This window comes from Oncorhynchus keta, unplaced genomic scaffold, assembly GCF_023373465.1.
Source record: "Oncorhynchus keta strain PuntledgeMale-10-30-2019 unplaced genomic scaffold, Oket_V2 Un_contig_3062_pilon_pilon, whole genome shotgun sequence".
Lineage (NCBI taxonomy): Eukaryota > Metazoa > Chordata > Actinopteri > Salmoniformes > Salmonidae > Oncorhynchus > Oncorhynchus keta.
In genome coordinates, this window is record NW_026287059.1 from 52,151 (window position 1) to 75,809 (window position 23,659).

The 23,659-nt window shown below is 44.6% G+C and overlaps 2 protein-coding genes across 19 annotated transcripts; both read right to left on the minus strand.

The window, feature by feature from the left end:
• Positions 1–373: 373 nt before the first annotated feature.
• LOC118382267 (zinc finger protein 239-like) lies at positions 374–9,854 on the minus strand. Of its 18 annotated transcripts, XM_052507748.1 has the most exons (6): positions 9,618–9,854; positions 9,480–9,548; positions 8,871–9,341; positions 7,354–8,826; positions 4,835–5,003; positions 374–2,310 (listed from the first exon to the last, which is right to left on the minus strand). In XM_052507748.1, exons 4-6 carry the CDS (start codon positions 7,363–7,365, stop codon positions 1,445–1,447), a joined length of 1,047 nt encoding a protein of 348 aa, XP_052363708.1. In that variant the 5' UTR covers positions 7,366–8,826; positions 8,871–9,341; positions 9,480–9,548; positions 9,618–9,854; the 3' UTR covers positions 374–1,444. The 18 variants fall into 18 exon arrangements, 17 of the variants coding, with proteins under 17 accessions (XP_052363708.1, XP_052363698.1, XP_052363703.1 ...); XM_052507738.1 differs by having other exon boundaries at positions 8,871–9,548; XM_052507743.1 differs by lacking the exon at positions 9,618–9,854 and having other exon boundaries at positions 8,871–8,983; positions 9,411–9,591.
• A 4,550-nt stretch (positions 9,855–14,404) lies between these two features.
• Positions 14,405–15,094, minus strand: LOC127923684 (gastrula zinc finger protein XlCGF7.1-like). The gene has a single exon (XM_052507733.1). It carries the CDS (start codon positions 15,092–15,094, stop codon positions 14,405–14,407), a length of 690 nt encoding a protein of 229 aa, XP_052363693.1.
• Positions 15,095–23,659: the final 8,565 nt, after the last annotated feature.

Here is a 23,659-nt window from a genome sequence, read left to right on the forward strand (position 1 = left end):
AGAGGGTTCAAGAAAAATAGGCACTTTATTCCGGCACAAACGGTCATGCCCAAACACAGGGCGGAAAACACTGACCAACCCAAAACACAGGGAGGAAAACACTGACCAACCCAAAACACGGTCCGGAGCACAAAACCACAGCCAACACTAAACGTGAACACAAAATAATCCTGCACAAACTAGAGCCTAACAAGCTAAAATAGGCTAGAAAATCAAGAAAACACAAATAGGAACAGGTGCAACTAATAAGACTAAACTAACAGAAAAGGAAAAAGGGATCGGTGGCAGCTAGTAGGCTGGTGACGACGACCGCCGAGCCCCGCCCGAACAGGCAGGGGAGCCAACTTCTGCGGGAGTCGTGACAGTACCCCCCTGACGCACGGCCATCGGCCCCGTGCGCGACCCGGGGGGCCGAGTGGAAGTCCCTCAGAAGTGAAGGGTCCAAAATGTCCCCCACCGGTACCCAGCACCTCTCCTCCGGACCGTACCATCCCAGTCCACGAGGTACTGTATGTCCCTCACCCGGCGTCTCGAGTTTCAGGCATTGGAGCTTAAAGGATCTTGGATAACTAATCCTCTCCTGAATGTGTCCTGAAGTGATCCTTCAAGGTGGATGATTGAGTAAAACTCTTCCCCCACACAGAGCAGGAGTGGGTTTTCTCTCCTGTGTGTAACTTATGGTGTCTTTTCAAGGCTGAAGCGAAAGCAAAGCTCTTGTCACAGTCGGGGAAGGCATAAGGTTTCTATCCAGTGTGTTAGCATAGGGCTACGTTTTCTCATGCTGTCAGCTGGTCATGTTAGCACAGGGCTACGTTTTCTCATGCTATCAGCTGGTTGTGTTAGCATAGGGCTACGTTTTCTCATGCTGTCAGCTGGTCGTGTTAACATAGGGCTACGTTTTCTCATGCTGTCAGCTGGTTGTGTTAGCATAGGGCTACGTTTCCTCAGGCTGTCAGCTGGTCTGGTTAGCATAGGGCTACGTTTTCTCACGCTGTCAGCTGGTCGTGTTAGCATAGGGCTACTTTATCTCATGCTATCAGCTGGTCGTATTAGCATAGGGCTACGTTTTCTCATGCTATCAGCTGGTCGTGTTAGCATAGGGCTATGTTTTATCATGCTGTCAGCTGGTCGTGTTAGCATAGGGCTACATTATCTCATGCTATCAGCTGGTTGTGTTAGCATCGGGCTACGTTATTTCATGGGAAAAGCTTAAGCAAGAGTTCTCAAGAAACTAAGCCTAAGTTTAAGCAAGAGGTCGCAAGTATGGGCCCATTAGATATCTAAGCAATAGTACAAAATAAACGCTTTAGCTCACCAAAAGCAGGATCTTCCTTCTTCTCTTTCACTCTGACATCCGGTACTAGAATAGACACCTGCTGTTGTGATCCCTGTCCACGAGATTGGTTCAGTGTCTTGCTAGAGAGCTAGGGTGAACAAAGCTCTTTTACAGGTGGTACTCCGGTAAGGTTTCTCTATCAGCATTGACAAAAACACCAATTTCCTCCTCCTCTTTGACATTAATTGCCAGCTCCTGTTCCTCGTCTTTGATCTTGATATTCATAGTTTGACTGCCTGATGATGCCGTTTCTGAAATTCCCAGTGTACACTGGTTGCTATGGTTACTGGCATGGCTGCATTGATGTTTGCGAAGACCTTCGGTCGAAGCGAAACCCCTCCCGCAATCAGAGCACTCGTAAGGTTTCTCTCCAGTGTGCACAGTCTGATGCTGCCTGAGCCTCGACGGTGACTCGTATCTCTTCCCACACTGTGAGCATTGGTAAGGTTTCGGTGTGGGTGCTCCCGTATGGCGTCGTACGTGTCTCGATAGAGTTCCCTTGCAGCCAAAGCTCATCTCGCAGTAGGTGCACTGGTGAGGTCTCTCCCCTGTGTGCTTTCTCATGTGCATCTTCAGTTCATATGCAGAGAAACATTCCTTTCCACAATAAGAGCACGGGTGCTTCTTTGTCGCGTCTGGCTGCTTCCCTCCAGGGTGGGTCATCTGATGTCTTTCCAGGTGGGGCTTCAGTGTGAATCGCTTCCCGCACACAGAGCACTGGTAAGGCTTCTCTCCTGTATGTGTTCGGCGGTGTCTCTTCAGTTTGGAGGGGTGAACAAAGTCTTTTCCACATACTGGACAGACGGAAGACTCCTTAGCAGGTTTTGTGTGTGTTCTTAGGTGTCTGTTGATATTGGATGGGTGAGCGATTTCTATTTCACATTGGGGGCATCGCCAAGGCTTCTTAGCCGTAGGATTCTCCTGGTGTTGTTCTGTTGATGCCTCTTCACCAGAGCTGGGGTTAGGATTCTCTCCTGTTACAATAGGACAAGAAAAGTTCAATGACAAATTAGGGATGCACAATTTAATCGATGAACATATCGGAATCGGCCGATATTAGCTAAAAATGACAACTAGTTTAGCGCCGACGTGCAAAACTGATGTCAAAGCTGGCATGCATACCTTTATAATGTAGGTGTAATTTTGCGCTACACGTGCAACACAGCATTCCTAACCTAGCCCACAATGTCTGCTGTGTGGATCGAGCAGTCAACAAGTCCAGCAGTCATTTGAAAGAGTAAGGAGATTTCAGCGAGACAACTCAAAAGCGAAATCCATTAAAACGGCAAGATAATGGTATTCATTGCCCTTGACAATCAACCGTTCTCTGTCGCGGGTGATGTTGGCTTTCGCCGACTGGTTGAGCACCGGGACACACGTTGCCCTACCGGAGTTACACAGTAGTAGCGTCACTGCTGTTAGCTTCACGACATACTATGGCCGTTTGGGTCTTTGTGTGTCAAATAACACCATTTTCACTAAATTAGCATGTCATTTGACACGTCAAATAACACAGTTCTATTATAGAATGTTGTGTGTTCTGAATTTGCACGTCGAAGCCAAGCGCCACCAATACTATCAGTAGCAAAACTGTACAAAAGAAGTCTGCAAACAAGCAAACACCGGCCACGAGCGATGTGTTTACAGGACTGCGTTGGTAATAAAGCATTATTTGTTCGACCGCAACTTCTGGGGTAGCTAGCTAGCTTTAGTTTGGTATCTAGCTTTAGCTTGGTATCTAGCTAGCACCAATACAACCATCTTGAAAACAATGACCAGTTGAAACTGCAGTCATTTTCATTATTCTTAGCATTATTCTTGTGAGTAAGTATTAGCTAGGAGGCCACTTGTTTTTCACCTATTGAAATTGAACTTAAGTTCATGAAAATAAATAGCTAGCCAGCTACTTACCTTTGTTGCCCAAAGCTAACGTTATAAACAGGCTTACTGCAAAGTCCACTATTGTAGCTAATCCTAAATTGACGCTCCACATAGATGGGTCCGACCATTAATTAAATAAGAACTGTCTTATAAATTAGGGTTATTTTAGATGATGACACCTAGCTATATAGTTAGCTAGCTAACTATAGCTACTGAAACAGAATGACGTTTTGCTATGTTTTTGGGGAAGAACATTGTTAGCATCCATGAGCTAGCTAGCTTTTATTTATGACCTGCACTGTAGATGCGCGAGACAACTTTATCAGCATCATTAGCATGCATATCGATGAACTGTTGTGAAATATGAAGTAGGAATGATTGTGTAATCAATGTGTAATAACTATGTAAAAAAATGTATGAATGCATTAAATTATTATGTGATGTGCAGTCATATTCAGTTCCTGATTGGTCAACGAGCTTATTTGACACACAAAGACCCAAACGGCGTTCCATAGCATGAGAAATCCTGGTTGAGAATGAAACGATGAAACAGCACAGCAAGTAAGTGAAAGAAATTGGTTTTGATTATGTTTCACTGGTAATGGGGACACACGTCAATGCCAAAAAATACTTTTTTTTGGTCAGTGTGTGTGTGTGTGTAACCTTTATTTAACTTGGCTAGGTCAGTTAAGAACTGTCATATCGGTGCATCACTACGACAAATACATGATTCTATTCTATTATTTCTAATTGTCCTCTGATTTTATTCTGCAAACGAGTGAATTAAACTGCTATATATGGCAGTGTTTTCACTATATTAATTTAAAAGTGTCTCGGCAGAAATATTAGGATGCTGCAAAATTGTTTCCGCCACTCTAAAATATATGATAATTATTATAATTAAAATGTTTTACAAATATTTCTGCCAATTACGCCATTTTCTTCTTCCCCAGGGTCAGATGAAGTCGTGGATAGCATTTTTATGTCTCTGCGTGCAGTTTAAAGGAAGCTGCTAACTAGCGTTAGCGCAATTAAACTTCCCTCAAACTGCAGAAACATACAAATGGTGTCCATGAGTTCATCTGACTCTGGGGATGTAGATTGCCCAAAATCTGGCACTTTCCCTTTAAGATCAGAGTGAAACGTTACAATGTATATTTGAACAGTGGTAGGAACGAGAGCCACAAGGGCACAGCCACTGCCTGCTCCTCTTCATCTCCCTACACAGCCACTGCCTGCTCCTCTTCATCTCCCTACACAGCCACTGCCTGCTCCTCTTCATCTCCCTACACAGCCACTGCCTGCTCCTCTTCATCTCCCTACACAGCCACTGCCTGCTCCTCTTCATCTCCCTACACAGCCCTTGCCTGCTCCTCTACATCTCCTTTCAGCGCAGTGGAGCAGCATCTGTTCTATTACAGATGGAGTTAACATTATTACATTTATCATGCATTTTGGAATAGATGCCCTTTTAAAAAGAGTCCCCAGAAATGGCCTTCTCCTCACAGTCATTCTACAACCCCCCCACCGCTGCTGAATCCTGGGGGAAACACTGTATGGAACAGAACTATATAATCCCATTGATATTATTAATTCAGTAACTATAGTAATACTTACCAATATTATCCACATCCCAGTCTTCCTCCTCCTCCTTGACTACAATGTTAAATCTGGGTATTTCACTGCAGTTGTTGATGTCTCTATGGTTAGAGTCAGGAACCAGTGACTCCGGAGGGTTGGGTTCAGTGGAGCAGGAGAGAGGGGGGTTGGATGGATCGGCCGAATCCTAAAATAAAGAATTACTTGTTATAAAATAGCGACATTCATCATCAGCTACCACTTGCGTGTATCAGAGTTCCAAAACACGTACGCACCGCAGTGTTCTAGAACTTTGGCTTTAATACTTTGTGAATTGCGTACCATTGTGTTGAAATTGTGCGAAGTTGTGCGTTCGGGCTGTGTCCCCTTCCCGCTGTGCTTCAGAGCCGCTTAGCTGTGTCACAATGGGATGTCGCGCCACAGCGTCTGTGGACTATGATTTACGCTTAAAGGCGTCTGCCGACATAGGTTCGGTTTGCTCCAAGCAGAAATCAGCGAAGAGAATGTCTGTTCACAAACTCCATAAAGACCTTTAATTGAAAAAGGCAGACGGCAAAGGCAATATTACTTTGTCCCTCTTGAGCTACTGTAGCAACTACACAGCCAGAAACACGTAATCAAAATAGCCAGAATTAATCTAAGATAAATCAAGAAATCTGTAATTAATTTAGACGTCTTTACCGAGGTCGCAAAATTGTAAATATCTAACTAAGATACTTGTTGCAGTATTTCTAAAGTGAAAACATGTGCATGAAAACTAGTTGTCTCTCGTTGAATGACAACAAACACTTCATTCAAATGCTTAATTTGTAAATGATGTCTGAGTGTTGGTGTGCCCCTGGCTATCCGTAAATTAAAAATTAAATTAAAACATCATGCCATTTGGTTTGCTTAATATAAACAATGTGAAATTATTTTTACTTTCACTTTTGTTACTTAAGTATATTTTAGAATTTACACTTAGTTTTGATACTTAAGTATATTTAAAACCAAATACTTGCTGGGTGACTCACTTTCACTTGAGTCATTTTCTATTAAGGTATCTTTACTTTTACTCAAGTATGACAATTGGTTACTTTTTGCAACACTGTAAATGTGAAGCATCCGGTTGCCGGTTTCCACACTACCAAATATGGTGATGAGAGGAAACCCAGTGGTCGGCTGTGGGAGAAGATGGAGTGAGATGGATTTTGGCCTGAATTCTGCAAATTTTCTCAGCGATTAAACATTTGATCTCCATTCAGTATTCGGTTTCCAAAACTAGAATCTGTAACAGAGTGGACTGCGTTTAGTAGACTTTACCCTTTGCAAAGTAAAAAAAAAAAATGTTGTTGTTTAGAAGGGCGTATTGAGAACACACACACTTTAGAGTAGACGTTCCCTAATGAAAATATGCAAATAAATGCTAGGCTCTCACTAGCTAGTGTTTGGCTCTGCCCACTTCCTTGCTTGTTCTGCAAACTATGATACATTTTCTCCCATCGGAAACGACAGGCTCTGGTCGATCTTGGGTTAGTTTTTGGTAATACTGTTGACCAATCACCAACGAAGGGGCGTAGACTTCAGATACGAAATTTCAACTCTGTTATAATCTCCACCCGGCACAGCCAGAAGAGGACTGGCCACCCCACATATGCTCTCTCTAATTCTCTCTCTCGGAGGACCTGAGCCCTAGGACCGTGCCCCAGGACTACCTGACATGATGACTCCTTGCTGTCCCCAGTCCACCTGACCGTGCTGCTGCTCCAGTTTCAACTGTTCTGCCTTATTATTATTCGACCATGCTGGTCATTTATGAACATTTGAACATCTTGGCCATGTTCTGTTATAATCTCCACCTGGGACAGCCAGAAGAGGACTGGCCACCCCACATAGCCTGGTTCCTCTCTAGGTCTCTTCCTAGGTTTTGGCCTTTCTAGGGAGTTTTTCCTAGCCACCGTGCTTCTACACCTGCATTGCTTGCTGTTTGGGGGTTTAGGCTGGTTTTCTGTACAGCACTTTGAGATATCAGCTGATGTACGAAGGGCTATATAAATACATGTGATTTAATTTGATAATACATGTGCGCACTGTTTCGACTGGAAAGCATGCGACAGGCTTTAGGCAATGCCATCCAGACTGGTTTAGCATTACCCACCTAACATTAGCTACAGTTATTCCATAGAGATAGAGGACACAACATTGTATATGTTCTATCATGGCATCTCTGAGCGCATGGGCAGCGCCATTGAGGCTATCTCCATTTTGAAGTAGTACATTTTCTTCTTCTACTCCTTCTATGAGTTGGTAAACAAACTGAAAGGGTGCGTACTGCCACCTGGAGGGTGTTATTTAAACAGGCACAAAGCCAAGGTTGGCAATTGACTATCACCTGCAGTTTTGGAACGTTTTCTCACAAATATAATTCATTGGCTGATCCCTCCTGATGACCTGGATGGAATTATGAGATCCTTCCTTAACCCACCGGAAGTCCCACCCAGTTGATTACTTCAAAATGGTGAACGTCCTCAATGGTACTAGTCCTCCATCTGTCTCACCTCATCCATCATGAATTCTTCTATAGCTTCCTATGAATTATGTAGTTAGCGCACTGAATTATAGCAGATTATTCTGACATCGCCGTTTTCATTCCACTGACCGTTAACCACGAGTTCACATTAGCTCGATAGCGGATTGCTTTCTATGAAGAACTATTTGAAAACTAGCTAAATTAGCGAGTCAGTAAGCTAGGCTTTAGCTAACAAGCTAACTTACTTTCCTAGACCCGATAACAAAACGATATGGAATTGTGGTTGGTAACATCGTTGGTTCCACGTTTATAGTCCATGTTTGGCAATATCAAAATCTACATTAAACCGTATCAAATGATATCGGACACATTTTCACACACTTGCAAAATAACCCCGCTACCTAAATATCAACGTTAGTATGTTTCTTCTTCCGGGTTAGATTCCTCAGACGATCCGCGTTAGCGCCACCATCTGTTCTGGAGTTCAAACAGCAACAATATGAATGGGACTTTGTCTCCATCCAGTACAGTAGTGTACATACAGCACATTATGATATAAACAGGGTTGTGTAAGTTACTTTCTAAATGTAATCTGTTACCGGTCCAAAATGGTACTCAGTAGGATTACCCGAACTCAGTAATGTTATCTGATTACTTCCCCTTAAGAGGCATAGATGGGTTGGTTGTTTAGCAACAAAACCGACGCATGCGCAACTATGGGGAAACAGAGTTGGCTGATGCTGTGTTCACGTGCTCGTCAGAAACAAGGAGGACATTTCCGACTTGCTGATTCGTTGAATACAACAGGTGTATAACTACAAGTTAGCAAGTCGAACATTTCATAGTTTCGACTAGCACTTGTACTTAGCATTAGACTGTTGACAACATGTATACTATATATTTAATCTCCAAATGTTTATTGAAAACAAATACTTTTGCACAATGAGCACTTGTCTCACATACATCGTTATGGTTGTTGGTTAGCTTGCTCGTGAATTTTTGCCATATTAGCATAAACATGACATCAGTCAAAACAAGACATCAATATAATGACCACCACCTACGATTCCCCACATGGAAACTTATTTTATTAATTTAGTGACACCTCTAGCATTGCGATGCTGTGCCTTTAGACCGCTGCACAACACGGGAGGTCCCCATGGCAACCTCTTGTCACCGAGGGGGTTTGTTTATCTGGCCCGGGTTACACCGGTGGGAGGAGTTTGAACCAGGTGGGAAGTGATTGCATTAGTCGTGGAAGCGGGCTGCCTCCCCGGCATGAGCCAGGTGGGAAGTGATTGCATTAGTCGTGGAAGCGGGCTGCCTCCCCGGCATGAGCCAGGTGGGAAGTGATTGCATTAGTCGTGGAAGCGGGCTGCCTCCCCGGCATGAGCCAGGTGGGAAGTGATTGCATTAGTCATGGAAGCGGGCTGCTCCTCTATGTGGCCTCCCAGAACCTGAACGTAAAGGACCAGTGCTCCTCTATGTGGCCTCCCAGAACCTGAATGTAAAGGACCAGTGCTCCTCTATGTGGCCTCCCAGAACCTGAACGTAAAGGACCAGTGCTCCTCTATGTGGCCTCCCAGAACCTGAACGTAAAGGACCAGTGCTCCTCTATGTGGCCTCCCACTGATGATGACATCACAGCCTCCCAGAACCTGAACGTAAAGGACCAGTGCTCCTCTATGTGGCCTCCCAGAACCTGAACGTAAAGGACCAGTGCTCCTCTATGTGGCCTCCCAGAACCTGAACGTAAAGGACCAGTGCTCCTCTATGTGGCCTCCCAGAACCTGAACGTAAAGGACCAGTGCTCCTCTATGTGGCCTCCCAGAACGTGAACGTAAAGGACCAGTGCTCCTCTATGTGGCCTCCCACTGATGATGACATCACAGCCTCCCAGAACCTGAACGTAAAGGACCAGTGCTCCTCTATGTGGCCTCCCACTGATGATGACATCACAGCCTCCCGGAACCTGAACGTAAAGGACCAGTGCTCCTCTATGTGGCCTCCCAGAACCTGAACGTAAAGGACCAGTGCTCCTCTTTGTGGCCTCCCACTGATGATGACATCACCAGCTCCCAGAACCTGAACGTAAAGGACCAGTGCTCCTCTATGTGGCCTCCCACTGATGATGACATCACAGCCTCCCAGAACCTGAACGTAAAGGACCAGTGCTCCTCTATGTGGCCTCCCACTGATGATGACATCACCCGCTCCCAGAACCTGAACGTAAAGGACCAGTGCTCCTCTATGTGGCCTCCCACTGATGATGTCATCACCCGCTCCCAGAACCTGAACGTAAAGGACCAGTGCTCCTCTATGTGGCCTCCCACTGATGATGACATCACAGCCTGAACCTCGGTGTTTGGCCCTCCTCAGTCAGAATTAAGAGAAGAGCATACAAATCATTTCGGTCATGTTTTTGGTTTTGATGTGCGGACCCTCTACAAATGAAACTCTCAAGGCAAACAGCGTGTAGTTAGCATCCCTCTGTCGTAACTGTGGTGGGGATTGGAGAAGAGGAACACATAAATAACCCCTGTATACCTCCCTGTATATACCCCTCCACATTGACTCTGTACTGGTAACCCCTGTATATAGCCTCCACATTGACTCTGTACTGGTAACCCCCTGGTAGCCTCCCCCTCTGTACTGGTAACCCCTGTGCATAGCCTCCACATTGACTCTGACTGGTAACCCCCTCTGTACATTAAGTAACCCACTGTATATAGCCTCCACATTGACTCTGTACTGTACCTCCTGGTAGCCCCCTGTATATAGCCTCCACATTGACTCTGTATCCTGTATATAGCCTCCAGCATTGACTCCCTGTATATAGCCTCCACATTGAGGTACCTCTGTAGCCTGGTACCTCCTGTATATAGCCTCCACATTGACTCTGTACTGGTAGCCCCTGTATATAGCCTCCACATTGACTCTGTACTGGTAGCCCCTGTATATAGCCTCCACATTGACTCTGTTATTTTAACTGGTACCTCCTTTAGCCTTCAGCATTTCACTGTGAGATCCTTTGTATTCAGCCTTCACTTGATCTGTTGTATTCAGCATTTCACTGGAGATCCTTGTATTCAGCATTTCACTGTGAGATCCTGTTGTATTCAGCATTTCACTGTGAGATCCTGTTGTATTCAGCATTTCACTGTGAGATCCTGTTGTATTCAGCATTTCACTGTGAGATCCTGTTGTATTCATTGTTATTTCACTGTGAGATTATTTGTTATTTCAGCTTTTTTTTTTTCACTGTGAGAGTATTTTCTTAACTTCATTGTTGATTAAGGGCTTATCAGTCAGCATTTCACTGTGAGATCCTGTTGTATTCAGCATTTCACTGTGAGATCCTGTTGTATTCAGCATTTCACTGTGAGATCCTGTTGTATTCAGCATTTCACTGTGAGATCCTGTTGTATTCAGCATTTCACTGTGAGATCCTGTTGTATTCAGCATTTCACTGTGAGATCCTGTTGTATTCAGCATTTCACTGTGAGATCCTGTTGTATTCAGCATTTCACTGTGAGATCCTATTCAGTTGTATTCAGCATTTCACTGTGAGATCCTGTTGTATTCAGCATTTCACTGTGAGATCCTGTTGTATTCAGCATTTCACTGTGAGATCCTGTTGTATTCAGCATTTCACTGTGAGATCCTGTTGTATTCAGCATTTCACTGTGAGATCCTGTTGTATTCAGCATTTCACTGTGAGCTGTTGTATTCAGCATTTCACTGTGAGATCCTGTTGTATTCAGCATTTCACTGTGAGATCCTGTATTGTATTCAGCATTTCACTGTGAGATCCTGTTGTATTCAGCATTTCACTGTGAGATTCAGATCCATCAGCATTTCACTGTGAGATCCTGTTGTATTCGGAGCATTTCACAATTTGATTTGATGCTAGCAAGCACATGAGATTCCCACTACTTTTCACTGTGAGATCAAAAGTATTCAGATTCAGCACAGAGATCTGTTGTATATATCTGTCTGGTTTCCCAGATATAGATTCACCACAGAGATAATATATCTGTCTGGTTTCGTGTGCCAAATACAATTTAGATTAACCTATCTGTCTGGTTTCCCAGATATAGATTAACCACAGATAATATATCTGTCTGGTTTCCCAGGTATAGATTAACCACAGAGATCATATATCTGTCTGGTTTCCCAGGTATAGATTAACCACAGAGATCATATATCTGTCTGGTTTCCCAGGTATAGATTAACCACAGAGATCATATATCTGTCTGGTTTCCCGGATATAGATTAAGCCTAGTCCAAAGGCCGTCTATATGAAGATGATATACATTAAGCCTAGTCTAAAGGCCATCTGTATGAAGCAGATATAGATTAAGCCTAGTCCAAAGGCTGTCTGTATGAAGCAGATATAGATTAAGCCTAGTCCAAAGGCCGTCTGTATGAAGCAGATATGGATTAAGCCTAGTCTAAAGGCTGTCCATGAAGCAGATATAGATTAACCCTAGTCTAAAGGCTGTCTATGAAGCAGACATAGATTAAGCCTAGTCTAAAGGCTGTCTATGAAGCAGACATAGATTAAGCCTAGTCTAAAGGCTGTCTATGAAGCAGACATAGATTAAGCCTGGTCTAAAGGCTGTCTATGAAGCAGACATAGATTAAGCCTGGTCTAAAGGCTGTCTATGAAGCAGACATAGATTAAGCCTGGTCTAAAGGCTGTATGGATGAAGCATCTTAAAGTAGGAGTGCTGATTGATGGTCAACTTCCCCCTTTTTAGATCCCAATAAATACAGTTACATGGACAGGGGGACCTGATCCTAGATCAGCACTCCTACTCTGAGACACATGATACAAAGCCCCATGGAGCAACAATCGGTTTCCCTATTGAACATGCTATTTAAATGCAGAACTAGTCTTAAATCGGTGTCCGGGAAACTGGCCTTAAATGTTGTCAGCAACGTAGCGCTGGTTAAAGGAGCAGTCTGCAGTTCAAACTGGCCTTAAATGTTGTCAGCAACGTAGCGCTGGTTAAAGGAGCAGTCTGCAGTTCAAACTGGCCTTAAATGTTGTCAGCAACGTAGCGCTGGTTAAAGGAGCAGTCTGCAGTTCAAACTGGCCTTAAATGTTGTCAGCAACGTAGCGGGGGTTAAAGGAGCAGTCTGCAGTTCAAACTGGCCTTAAATGTTGTCAGCAACGTAGCGCTGGTTAAAGGAGCAGTCTGCAGTTCAAACTGGCCTTAAATGTTGTCAGCAACGTAGCGCTGGTTAAAGGAGCAATCTGCAGTTCAAACTGGCCTTAAATGTTGTCAGCAACGTAGCGCTGGTTAAAGGAGCAGTCTGCAGTTCAAACTGGCCTTAAATGTTGTCAGCAACGTAGCGCTGGTTAAAGGAGCAGTCTGCAGTTCAAACTGGCCTTAAATGTTGTCAGCAACGTAGCGCTGGTTAAAGGAGCAGTCTGCAGTTCAAACTGGCCTTAAATGTTGTCAGCAACGTAGCGCTGGTTAAAGGAGCAGTCTGCAGTTCAAACTGGAGGTCGGCCGGTTAATTAGGGCCGATTTCAAGTTTTCATAACAAATCGATAATCAGCATTTTTGGAGGCCGATTATGGCCATGATTACATTAAATTCCATGAGGAGACTGAGTGGCAGGCTGACCACCTGTTACGCGAGTGCTGCAAGGAGCCAAGGTAAGGTGCTAGCTAGCATTAAACTTATATTATAAAAAACAATCAATCTTCATGTAATCACTAGTTAACTACACACGGTTGAGGATATTACTAGGTTAACTAGCTTGTCCTGCGTTGCATATAATCAATGCCGTGCCTGTTAATTTATCAACGAATCACAGCCTACTTCGCCAAACATGGGATGATTTAACAAAAGCACAATCATTGCACGAATGTACCCAACCATAAACATCAATGCCTTTAATAAAATCAATACACAGAAGTATATATTTTTAAACCTTCATATTTAGTTAAAATAAATTAATGTTAGCAGGCAATATTAACTTGGGATATTGTGTCACTTCTCTTGAATTCATTGCACACAGAGTCAGGGTATATGCAACAGTTTGAGTCGCCTGGCTCGTTGCCAACTAATTTGTCAGAATTATACATAATTATGACATAACATTGAAGGTAGTGCAATAATGTAACAGCAATATTTAGACGTAGGGATGCCACCCGTTCGATAAAATACGAAACGGTTTCGTATTTCACTGAAAGAATAAACATTTTGTTTTCTAAATGATAGTTTCCGGTTTTGACCATATTAATGACCAAAGGCTCGTATTTCTGTGTTTATTATATTATAATTAAGTCTATGATTTGATATTTGATAGAGCAGTCTGACTGAGCGGTGGTAGGAGGCAGCAGGCTCGTAGGAATTAATTCAAACTTTACTGCGTTTACCAGCAGCTCTTAGCAATGCTTGAACCACAGCGCTGTTTATGACTTCAAGCCTATCAACTCCTGAGATTAGGCTGGCAATACTAAAGTGCCTATTAGAACATCCAATAGTCAAAGGTCTATGAAATACAAAATGGTAGAGAGGGAAATAGTCGAGGCGTCGTAATTCCTAGGATAACTACAACCTAAAACTTCTTAACTGGGAATGTTGAACCACCAGCTTTCATATGTTCTGATGTTCTGAGCAAGGAACTTAAACGTTCGCTTTCTTACATGGCACATATTGCACTTTTACTTTCTTCTCCAACACTGTGGTTTTGCATTATTTAAACCAAATTGAACATGTTTCATTATTTATTTGAGAATAAATTGATTTTATTTCTGTATTATATTAAGTTAAAATAAGTGTTCATTCAGCATTGTTGTAATTGTCATTATTACAAATATTACCACACTCATATATATAAAAATCGTCCGATTAATCGGTATCGACTTGTTTTGGTCCTCCAATAATTGTATCGGCGTTGAAAATGGAAGATTTCCCATTTAAAGGTGCCAGTACTGCCAGTGAGGTCTCTCCAGATCACTCTCAACTCTAGGTAGGCCTAGAGTTATGGGTCTCTCCAGATCACTCTCAACTCTAGGTAGGCCTAGAGGTATGGGTCTCTCCAGATCACTCTCAACTCTAGGTAGGCCTAGAGGCATGGGTCTCTCCACTCTGGGTAGAGGCATAGGTCTCTACTCTAGGAGCTGGCCTGGGCCTTCCCGTCCTGGGTGATTGGTTCGGTATGTCCGCGCTGGACGACTGCTTAGGCCTGCCTAGCTGGCGGGTCGGTCCGATGGGCTTGGGAGCGTGGGTCCTCTGGTGCTGCCGGAGCCCCTGTAGATAGTAGAAACTCTTCCCGCACTCCTCACACTGATGGGGCTTCTCTCCCGTGTGGACTCTGAGGTGAACCTTGAGGTCAAATTCTCTGAAGTAACTCTTCCCACAGACGGAGCAGAGGTGGCTCTTCTGTCCGGTGTGCATACGGAAGTGACATGTAAGTTGGGACTGTTGCTTGAATCTCTTTCCGCACTCGGGGCAAAGGTGAGGTCTCTCTCCCCGGTGAGCGCTCTCGTGCTTCTTCAGCCCTTCTTCTGTGATGAAGCCCTTCCCACACTCGGTGCATTGGTAAGGCCTCTCCCCGGTGTGCATTCGCATGTGGATCTTAACGTAGTAATTACTGCGGAACCTCTTGCCACAGTCGGGGCAGGGGAAAGGCTTCTTGTTGTTGTGAGCCAATCGGTGTTCTTCCAACTGTGCCTTCTCAGAGAACTGCTCCCCACACAGCGAGCAGAAGAAAGAGGCCTTCTCTCCGCTGTCCTGAGACGTCATGTGTTTCTGCGCTGGCGGTAGATCTGGACAGTTGAAGTTCTCCTGAGCTGCTGATGCGGCGACGGTGTGATTCTCCTGGTGGTGTTCAGGACCTCTTGATGTAGAGGGACCTAACCCACCAGCAGACAACAAACTGGGGTTCCCGTCTGCAGGGACGATAAAAGGTTGACATTTAGGTTGTGGCCCCAAAACGGACCCCTATTCCCTATATCAGGGCTCTCCAACCCTGTTCCTGGAGAGAAACCCTCCTGTAGGTTTTAACTCCAACCCTGTTCCTGGAGAGAAACCCTCCTGTAGGTTTTAAATCCAACCCTGTTCCTGGAGAGATACCCTCCTGTAGGTTTTTGCTCCAGGGTTGGAGTTAAAACATACAGGAGAGTTTAGGGTTTTCCAGAGAGTTTCTTTGACCCAGAAACAGGCATTAAAACCTACAGGAGGGTATCTCTCCGGGAACAGGAGTTAAAACCTACAGGAGGGTATCTCCCGGAACAGAGTTGGAGAGCCCTGCCCTATATAGTGCACTACCTTTGAACAGGGCCCTTAGAGCTCTAAAACAGTAGTGCACTATGTAGGGAACAGGGTACTATAGGACCTGGTCTAATGTAGTGCACTATGTAGGGAACAGGGTACCATAGGACCTGGTCTAATGTAGTGCACTATGTAGGGAACAGGGTACCATAGGACCTGGTCTAATGTAGTGCACTATGTAGGGAACAGGGTACCATAGGACCTGGTCTAATGTAGTGCACTGTAGGGAATAGGGTAGGACCTGGTCTAAAATAGGGTGCCATTTGGGACATGCAGCCAGTGTTAAGTCAAGTCCTTCAGACCAATAAGCTGTTCGTAGCCTTTGTTCCAGATCTATCTGTACTCCACTGCTGTCATTGTTTGGATGTGACAATGAGGGAGTTGGCATGTCAGCACAAACAGACTGGCACCCAGCTACTTTTACAACAGCATACATAAACCTCCCAAAAGATACTGAGAAAATATCAACGTTTAGCTGTATTTCAGTACAGAGCCTTCAGTAGAGTGCCTTCAGGAAGTATTCACACCCCCCTCGACTTTTCCCACATGTTGTTGTGTTACTGCCTGAATTTAAAATGGAGTACACGTGAGATGTTGTGTGACTGGCCGACACACAACACCCCATGACAGTGTCAGAGTAATGACGTTCTTACAGATTAAGTGCCTTTCATGTGTTGTTACAGTGCCTTCAAAGTTCTTATTTCAGGACAGTGCCTTTTTTTTTAATTTATAAAAAATGAAAAGGTGAAATGTTTTGAGTCAGTGAAGTGTTCAGCCCCTTTGTTACGACTAAATGAGTTCAGGAGTAAACAAGGGCTTAACAAGTCACATAATAAAGAATTTGCATGGCCTCATTCTGTGTTAATAATAGTGTTTATCATGATTTTTGAAGGACTACCTCATCTCTGTTCCTCACACATACAATTATCTGTAACGTCCCTCAGTCGAGCTGTGAATTTCAACCACACAGATTCAACCACAAAGACCAGGGAGGTTTTCCAATGCCTCGCAAAGAAGGGCCCCTATTGGTTGATGGGTAAACATCAAAAAGCAGACACTGAATATCCCTTTGAGCAGGGTGAAGTTATGAAATACACTTTGAATTGTTCTCCCACTTTGACTAGAGTATTTTGTGTAGATCATTAACCATAAAAAAATAAAAAAATTCAATTCCACCTTTGTAACACAACAAAATTAAAAAGTCAAGGGGTGTGAATTTCTGAAGACATCCCACAACATTGTAACACAACAAAATGCACAGGGAAAAAGATTCTCACGTGCAACTTCAAGCCTCACCAGGAACACACCCAGTCCTCTGAACGGTACCCTATTCCCTATTTTTTTAAAACCTTTATTTCCTTTCTAGGAAGACACTGAACGTGGGACCACAACATCAGAACAGTGGGTTAACTGGTCTTCATGAACAGTGGGTTTTCAGGTTAACTGGTCTGGGTTAACCCTTTCCGAACAGGGTTAACAGCAGAACAGTGGGTTAACGGTGTAGGATTGGGTTAACTGGTCTAGGAACAGTGGGTTAACTCTAGGAACAGTTAACTTGGAACGGGTTAACTGGTCTAGGAACAGTGGGTTAACTGGCCTAGGAACAGTGGGTTAACTGGTCTAGGAACAGTGGGTTAACTGGTGAGAACAGTGGGTTAACTCCTAGGAACAGTGGGTTAACTGGTCTAGGAACAGTGGGTTAACTGGTCTAGGAACAGTGGGTTAACCCTAGGAACAGTGGGTTATGGGTTAACTGGCCTAGGAACAGTGGGTTAACTGGTCTAGGAACAGTGGGTTAACTGGTCTAGGAACTAACTGGTATAGGAACACCTAACTGGTCTAGGAACAGTGGGTTAACTGGTCTAGGAACAGTGGGTTAACTGGTCTAGGAACAGTGGGTTAACTGGTCTAGGAACAGTGGGTTAACTGGTCTAGGAACAGTGGGTTAACTGGTCTAGGAACAGTGGGTTAACTGGCCTAGGAACAGTGGGGTTAGGAACTGGGTTAACTAGAACAGTGGGTTAACTGGTCTAGGAACAGTGGGTTAACTGGTCTAGGAACAGTGGGTTCTCCTAGGAACTGGGTTAACAGGAACACTGGTCTAGGAACAGTGGGTTAACTGGTCTAGGAACAGTGGGTTAACTGGTCTAGGAACAGTGGGTTAACTGGTCTAGGAACAGTCTTATTTTAACTGGTCTAGGAACAGTGGGTTAACTGGTCTAGGAACAGTGGGTTAACTGGTCTAGGAACAGTGGGTTAACTTTAACTGGTCTAGGAACAGTGGGTTAACTGGTCTAGGAACAGTGGGTTAACTGGTCTAGGAACAGTGGGTTAACTGGTCTAGGAACAGTGGGTTAACTGGTCTAGGAACAGTGGGTTAACTGGTTAGGAACAGTGGGGTCTAGGAACAGTGGGTTAACTGGTCTAGGAACAGTGGGTTAACTGGTCTAGGAACAGTGGGTTAACTGGTCTAGGAACAGTGGGTTAACTGGTCTAGGAACAGTGGGTTAACTGGTCTAGGAACAGTGGGTTAACTGGTCTAGGAACAGTGGGTTAACTGGCCTAGGAACACTGGTCTAGGTGGGTTAACTGGTCTAGGAACAGTGGGTTAACTGGTCTAGGAACAGTGGGTTAACTGGTCTAGGAACAGTGGGTTAACTGGTCTAGGAACAGTGGGTTAACTGGTCTAGGAACAGTGGGTTAACTGGTCTAGGAACAGTGGGTTAACTTGTCTAGGAACAGTGGGTTAACTGGTCTAGGAACAGTGGGTTAACTGGTCTAGGAACAGTGGGTTAACTGGTCTAGGAACAGTGGGTTAACTGGTCTAGGAACAGTGGGTTAACTGGTCTAGGAACAGTGGGTTAACTGGTCTAGGAACAGTGGGTTAACTGGTCTAGGAACAGTGGGTTAACTGGTCTAGGAACAGTGGGTTAACTGCCTGTTCAGGGGCAGAACGACAGATTTGTATCTTGTCAGCTCGGGGATTTGAACTTGCAACCTTTCGGTTACTAGTCCAATGCTCTAACCACTAGGCTACCCTGCCGCCCCAGGGTGCACTACCTTTGACAAGAGCCTATGGGCCCCTAGTGTGCACTACGTAGGGAATAGGGTGCCTAGGCACAACCTACTCACAGTGAATTCACTAGTAGCCCGTCAGAAAGGCTAGTGCTTCAGTCGTTGTAAGCCGTTGTGCATCTCCATCACAGGCTCTCTTACCATCTACTGTATCTTGCCTATGCCGCTCTGTACCATCACTCACTCATATATCTTTATGTACATATCCCCTTACACTTGTGTCTATAAGGTAGTAGTTTTGGAATTGTTAGGTTAGATTACTTGTTGGTTATTACTGCATTGTCGGAACTAGAAGCACAAGCATTTCGCTACACTCGCATTAACATCTGCTAACCATGTGTATGTGACCATTAACATCTGCTAACCATGTGTATGTGACCATTAACATCTGCTAACCATGTGTATGTGACAAATAACATTTGATTAACCCAGTGGGTTAAATAAAATCTGTTTGATTTCTTGGGTTAACCGGCGTGCTCCTCCTGATGTCTCCGCAGCAGCTCTTGGTTGTCGAACGGCGTTCCGCACACGTAGCAGTTGTAATCCAGATGTGTCTGCAGGTGTAGCAGCAGCTCGTATTCCCGGGGGAATCCCTCTCCACATTTAAAGCAGCGACGGTTGTTAAACCTCTTGGCTTTCGGTCGCTTCTGGTTGCCTTCTTGGACGCTGGTCTTCCGTTTGACCGGTTGTTTCTTCCGGTGTTTTCTCTGTGGTCCTGATGCAGAGGGACCACCGCCACCGGTCTTGGCTGTGTGACCAAAGAGAATGGGTTTAAAGGTCAAATGCATTGTCCGTCGCCCCAAATGGCACGCTATATTCCCTATTTAGGGCACTACCTTTTGAACAGAGCCCTATATAGGGGACAGGATGCAATTTATAACGCAGCCAAAGTAACAGTCTATAGTTGATGTTCTGTTGACTGGGAGCCATTTTAAAACACAGCCAAATGAACAGGCTATAGTTGATGTTCTGTTGACTGGGAGCCATTTTAAAACACAGCCAAATGAACAGTCTATAGTTGATGTTCTGTTGACTGGGAGCCATTTTAAAAACACAGCCAAATGAATAGGCTATAGTTGATGTTCTGTTGACTGGGAGCCATTTTAAAACACATCCAAATGAACAGGCTATAGTTGATGTTCTGTTGACTGGGAGCCATTTAAAACACAGCCAAATGAACAGGCTATAGTTGATGTTCTGTTGACTGGGAGCCATTTTAAAACACAGCCAAATTAACAGGCTATAGTTGATGTTCTGTTGACTGGGAGCCATTTTAAAACACAGCCAAATGAACAGGCTATAGTTGATGTTCTGTTGACTGGGAGCCATTTTAAAACACAGCCAAATGAACAGGCTATAGTTGATGTTCTGTTGACTGGGAGCCATTTTAAAACACAGCCAAATTAACAGGCTATAGTTGATGTTCTGTTGACTGGGAGCCATTTTAAAACACAGCCAAATGAACAGGCTATAGTTGATGTTCTGTTGACTGGGAGCCATTTTAAAACACAGCCAAATGAACAGGCTATAGTTGATGTTCTGTTGACTGGGAGCCATTTTAAAACACAGCCAAATTAACAGGCTATAGTTGATGTTCTGTTGACTGGGAGCCATTTTAAAACACAGCCAAATGAACAGTCTATAGTTGATGTTCTGTTGACTGGGAGCCATTTTAAAACACAGCCAAATGAACAGGCTATAGTTGATGTTCTGTTGACTGGGAGCCATTTTAAAACACAGCCAAATGAACAGGCTATAGTTGATGTTCTGTTGACTGGGAGCCATTTTAAAACACAGCCAAATGAACAGTCTATAGTTGATGTTCTGTTGACTGGGAGCCATTTTAAAACACAGCCAAATGAACAGGCTATAGTTGATGTTCTGTTGACTGGGAGCCATTTTAAAACACAGCCAAATGAACAGGCTATAGTTGATGTTCTGTTGACTGGGAGCCATTTTAAAACACAGCCAAATGAACAGGCTATAGTTGATGTTCTGTTGACTGGGAGCCATTTTAAAACACAGCCAAATGAACAGGCTATAGTTGATGTTCTGTTGACTGGGAGCCATTTTAAAACACAGCCAAATGAACAGGCTATAGTTGATGTTCTGTTGACTGGGAGCCATTTTAAAACACAGCCAAATGAACAGTCTATAGTTGATGTTCTGTTGACTGGGAGCCATTTTAAAACACAGCCAAATGAACAGGCTATAGTTGATGTTCTGTTGACTGGGAGCCATTTTAAAACACAGCCAAATGAACAGGCTATAGTTGATGTTCTGTTGACTGGGAGCCATTTTAAAACACAGCCAAATGAACAGTCTATAGTTGATGTTCTGTTGACATTCTACCTCCACTTACCAAGACGAAGAGCGGGTTTCCAACTGGCGTCGTCTTCTTCAGAATTACCCGAACCATCAACGTTCACTCCTCTTCTTCAGCTCTGGCCTTCAACCGAGGTGTTTGACTGACGCCTTGCTGCCATGATCAGGACCCTGGGCTTTGGGGCTGGATTGGTCACCAGGATCCTCCAATGAAAACACAAGTCATTCTTGGTTAACAGTCAGTAGTAACAGAATGTTTGTTGTGGGGTTTCCCAGGGCAACGTCCAACCTCGGCCGCCTTTCTGTTCCTTGTCAAACAGGAAGTGGAGATTTTGAGTGGCGGTTGGCTAAATCAAATCAAATTTATTTATATAGCCCTTCGTACATCAGCTGATATCTCAAAGTGCTGTACAGAAACCCAGCCTAAAACCCCAAACAGCAAGCAATGCAGGTGTAGAAGCACGGTGGCTAGGAAAAACTCCCTAGAAAGGACTCCCTAAAACTCCCTATAAATCTATGCCTAACTTTAACCTAACCCCTATCCATTCTAACCATTAACCCAAACCAATTCCATAAACTTCTAGATTTTAAAGTGAACCCCCCAAAACAAAACCTGAAAGCGACAGCATCAGCTCACAGCAAACCAAAGCACATACCTTTCTGATGAGGGATGTAGGAGGACCACTTCCTCCACTGCCGTAGCGAGGCCTGTGGGGATGGGTGGGGTTGGTTCCACTATAGGCTTCCCAGGGTGCATCTGCTGCATGTGTGACCGGATGCCTGCTCTGTACCTGTAGCTCTTGCCACACTCGTGGCACTGGTAGGGCTTCTCTCCAGAGTGGACTCTGAGATGCACCCGGAGGTCAAACTCTCTGGCGAAACTCTTCCCACACAGGAAGCAGAGATGGCTCCTCTCTCCGGTGTGGATCTTGAAGTGACAGGTCAGCTGGGATTGTTGTTTGAAACACTTGCCCACGCAGGGCACGTCTCCTCGGTGAGCGCTCTCGTGCTTCTTGAGCCCCTCCGCTGACAGGAAGGTCTTATCACACTGGGCGCAGTGGTAAGAGATCTTCCCACTGTGGATCTTCCGGTGGATCTTGATGTAACTCTTGCTGGAGAATCTCTTCCCACAGTCTGGACAGGGGTAAGGCTTCTCTGGTTTCTCATGGGAGTGGGCGATCATCAGGTGATCATCCAGAAGGCCTTTCTGAGAGAACTCTGCCCCGCAGAGAGGGCACTGTGGTTTCGACTGGTTCTCTACAGTGTGAGTTCTCATGTGTATCTGTAGAGTTGATGGAGTTTGGCATTCCTCTCCTATTGACTTAGCTGTGCGGTTGTCATGGTATTGGTCCAGGACTCCTATTGGCTTAGCTGTGTGGTTGTCATGGTATTGGTCCAGGACTCCTATTGGCTTAGCTGTGTGGTTGTCATGGTATTGGTCCAGAACTCCTATTGGCTTAGCTGTGTGGTTGTCATGGTATTGGTCCAGAACTCCTATTGGCTTAGCTGTGTGGTTGTCATGGTATTGGTCCAGAACTCCTATTGGCTTAGCTGTGTGGTTGTCATGGTATTGGTCCAGAACTCCTATTGGCTTAGCTGTGTGGTTGTCATGGTATTGGTCCGGGACACCAGGAAGCCTCTCCATGTCAGGCCAGAAACTATTGGACTTCTCCTGCATGGGGAAGATAGTGTTAGTTCATGTTAAGTTAAACCAATGACTGTCAGGACGATACCAGTATCACCCTACTCAGATAATTGGTCTGGGACACCATATTGTAGATAAGACTCCGGATGTCAGGCCAGAAACTGGGATTTGATACCAGTATCATGTTTAAACAGACAAATGACAATATGACTGGGGTTGATACCAGTATCACCCTACTCAGATAATGACTGGGGTCCGATACCAGTATAACTCAGATAATGACTGGGGTCAGGACGATACCAGTATCACCCTACTCAGATAATGACTGGGGTCAGGACGATACCAGTATCACCCTACTCAGACAATCACTGGGGTCAGGACGATACCAGTATCACACTACTCAGACAATGACTGGGGTCAGGACGATACCAGTATCACCCTACTCAGATAATGACTGGGGTCAGGACGATACCAGTATCACCCTACTCAGACAATGACTGGGGTCAGGATGATACCAGTATCACCCTACTCAGATAATGACTGGGGTCAGGACGATACCAGTATCACCCTACTCAGATAATGACTGGGGTCAGGACGATACCAGTATCACCCTACTCAGATAATGACTGGGGTCAGGACGATACCAGTATCACCCTACTCAGATAATGACTGGGGTCAGGACGATACCAGTATCACCCTACTCAGATAATGACTGGGGTCAGGACGATACCAGTATCACCCTACTCAGATAATGACTGGGGTCAGGACGATACCAGTATCACCCTACTCAGATAATGACTGGGGTCAGGACAATACCAGTATCACCCTACTCAGATAATGACTGGGGTCAGGACAATACCAGTATCACCCTACTCAGACAATCACTGGGGTCAGGACAATACCAGTATCACCCTACTCAGACAATCACTGGGGTCAGGACGATACCAGTATCACCCTACTCAGATAATGACTGGGGTCAGGACGATACCAGT

Excerpts from the sequence above, each read along its gene's own strand:
- LOC118382267 (XM_052507748.1), bottom strand. Across the intron at positions 2,311-4,834 it reads CTGGGATGTGGATAATATTG|GAGAGAATCCTAACCCCAGC; the intron begins GTAAGTATTACT and ends CTATTGTAACAG.
- LOC127923684 (XM_052507733.1), bottom strand. The coding sequence starts at position 15,094 with ATGACGTCTCAGGACAGCGGAGAGAAGGCCTCTTTCTTCTGCTCGCTG.